Here is a 2,208-nt window from a genome sequence, read left to right as displayed (position 1 = left end):
GAATGAACCGAGTTGTTTTCCTGCAGAAGCTTTATTTTTAGCACCAGTTTGTCTCGTCTGCAAAACTTGATACAAGGCTGGCATCTTGGTGATCTTCTTTCTGCACACTCCTATCTCTATCCATCTATCCATCTATCTGTTGAAACACCTAAACACAGCCATGGCTCTGTAACATCTTTCAACAAGTGGTCATTTTATCTCCCACTTATTCTACAACTCAGATTTTTTGACCTCTGCTTGAGTCCCCTACCCCCACTACTCTTGTTTATACTACGTTGGCAGCTTGTGCATGTGGGTTGTACCTCCTAGATTTGCACCTAAGACAGGGCCCCACCCACTTCTCCTTGGCAAGCGGCATCAGGAGACCATGTGATGGTCTTTTTATAAAGCCAGTATCAATGTCAGACCTGCTCTTCTCTAGCCAGTTGGTACAGGAAGTGGACGAACCTTCCTGACTTTCCCAGCTTGAAACCATTTGGGACATTGTTTTTTGGACCATTCTTCCACACATTCACAAGGCCTTGAGAAGAGAAACGCAGGCAACTAGCAGTTGACAGTAATCATGAAGTGGGGCTGGGTGTTTTTGTGGGTCTTCCTCTCCATGGCTCATCTGTCTTGGGGAGAGAAAGGCTTGGAAATCCCTGAGTATGATGGCAAAGACCGAGTTCAGGCTCTCACAGCCAAGAACTATAAATCCATCATGAAGAAGTACGATGTGATGGTGATCTACTACCACAAAAATGTGGATAGGAATCGAAGTGCCATGAAGCAGTTTCAAATAGAGGAAATGGCTTTGGAGGTGGGTCACTGCTGAGAAACACAACAATGACTGAACCTGTGATGTTTGTGTGGAGATGAACAAGATTGAGGAATCAAAGATAGAAAGTAGTTTTAAACAAAGAAATTCCTGGACTTGTTTTGATTTGATTCTAAATTAGTTTACTAATGTAACTAATAATTGGTACGATGCTTTTGAATGTGTTATGTCTGGTGTGATAGAGCTGTTAAGAAGGAACTATTTAAAGAAAGGAATAAAATTAGCCATGTGAAGTTCGCGAACGATCCGAATCATTTGAACGGCTTTTTACAACGAACGTTCAGAACTGAGTTGCAGACAGCAAAGAGCCGTTCCCAGATTTACTTTTCCTCTCTGTAATTTATTTGTTTTCCTCCTCAGTCCCATACAATCGCTCCTTCTTCACCTTTTCACTGAGACAATGGAAAACAGGCAAAGGGGAGGAGTGCAGCAGCACTGGAGGGGGGGGGGGGGGGGGTTCCCGCTTGACAAATCATGTGGTACGGCCCTGACATTTTACCCCGTCATATACGCCGTACATGATGACGTAAATATGTACGTGGTGACGCCGCTGCGGTTTAAAATTGAACGGCTTTATGAAGCAAACGGATTGTTGAGATCCGGTTCCCTTCAAAGAGGCATAAAACCCATCTATAAATAAAATAAAGTACCGGTGTGACACTTTGCATGGCACACAACTGATTTAAAAATATTAATTTTTGTTTTCAGGTGGATTTTATCATCTTTATTCAGTGTATGAAGGTACAAAGGTGCATAGTTTTAAGTTGCATCATGTGTCTGATAATATGAAATGTGAAGCCGCTCGCTGAATTTGTTATGGTTAGATAATGTGTGCCAGTGGATATGTTAATGACTGAAATATTATTTTTACAAATAATATATTATTACATATTTGCTTAGATATATCCATATGATTATCTGACTATTTTCATCCATAAGGTATCTTGAGCAGATGGTCAAACAACTTCAGCTGATTCCTTTTGATGCAGAGGAGCGATGGTTCTATTTTGATCTCCTCCCAGACGACCTTTATTTACCTCCATAGAATTTAAATTTTAATGTGGTGGAAGAGCTGACGTATCCTTACGATGCCTGGGGCAGTTTTATGTGAGGTGTCCGCCCCCTGGTAGGATCTCTTGTGGCAAGCTCTGGGAAAGCTGTCAGACTGTAGCAATTCAATGAACTTGATAAAGCATGACCACAGAAAATTGATTACATTTATAGGATTAGGGAAATTAAGGCACCTGGAGTTTGGAGTGTAGTGTCTGGTGGTGAGGTTTTAACTGTTGAGGTTCAGCTAGGCTCGACTGAAGAAAAGAATCAAGATGTCATCTCCATCCACTACCTGCAAGGAGAGTCATCTGGTTGAGCGAGCTGGTTGACAGAAAATG

The 2,208-nt window shown here is 41.8% G+C and overlaps 1 protein-coding gene across 1 annotated transcript in view; it reads left to right on the top strand.

The window, feature by feature from the left end:
* The first annotated feature begins 415 nt into the window (after positions 1-415).
* The window catches only part of casq1b (calsequestrin 1b), a 45,011-nt gene continuing 43,218 nt past the window's right edge, over positions 416-2,208 (top strand). Inside the window, exon 1 of the mRNA XM_037682656.1 lies at positions 416-799. Coding sequence (XP_037538584.1) covers positions 563-799 — 237 coding nt within the window. The 5' untranslated portion in view covers positions 416-562. The remainder of the gene's footprint in view (positions 800-2,208) is intronic.

The sequence above is a fragment of the Nematolebias whitei genome, chromosome 1 (genome assembly GCF_014905685.2).
Source record: "Nematolebias whitei isolate Nwh7 chromosome 1, NemWhi1, whole genome shotgun sequence".
Lineage (NCBI taxonomy): Eukaryota > Metazoa > Chordata > Actinopteri > Cyprinodontiformes > Rivulidae > Nematolebias > Nematolebias whitei.
The sequence above is the reverse complement of the archived record's forward strand: the minus strand, read 5'-3'. Positions and strand labels throughout refer to the sequence as shown.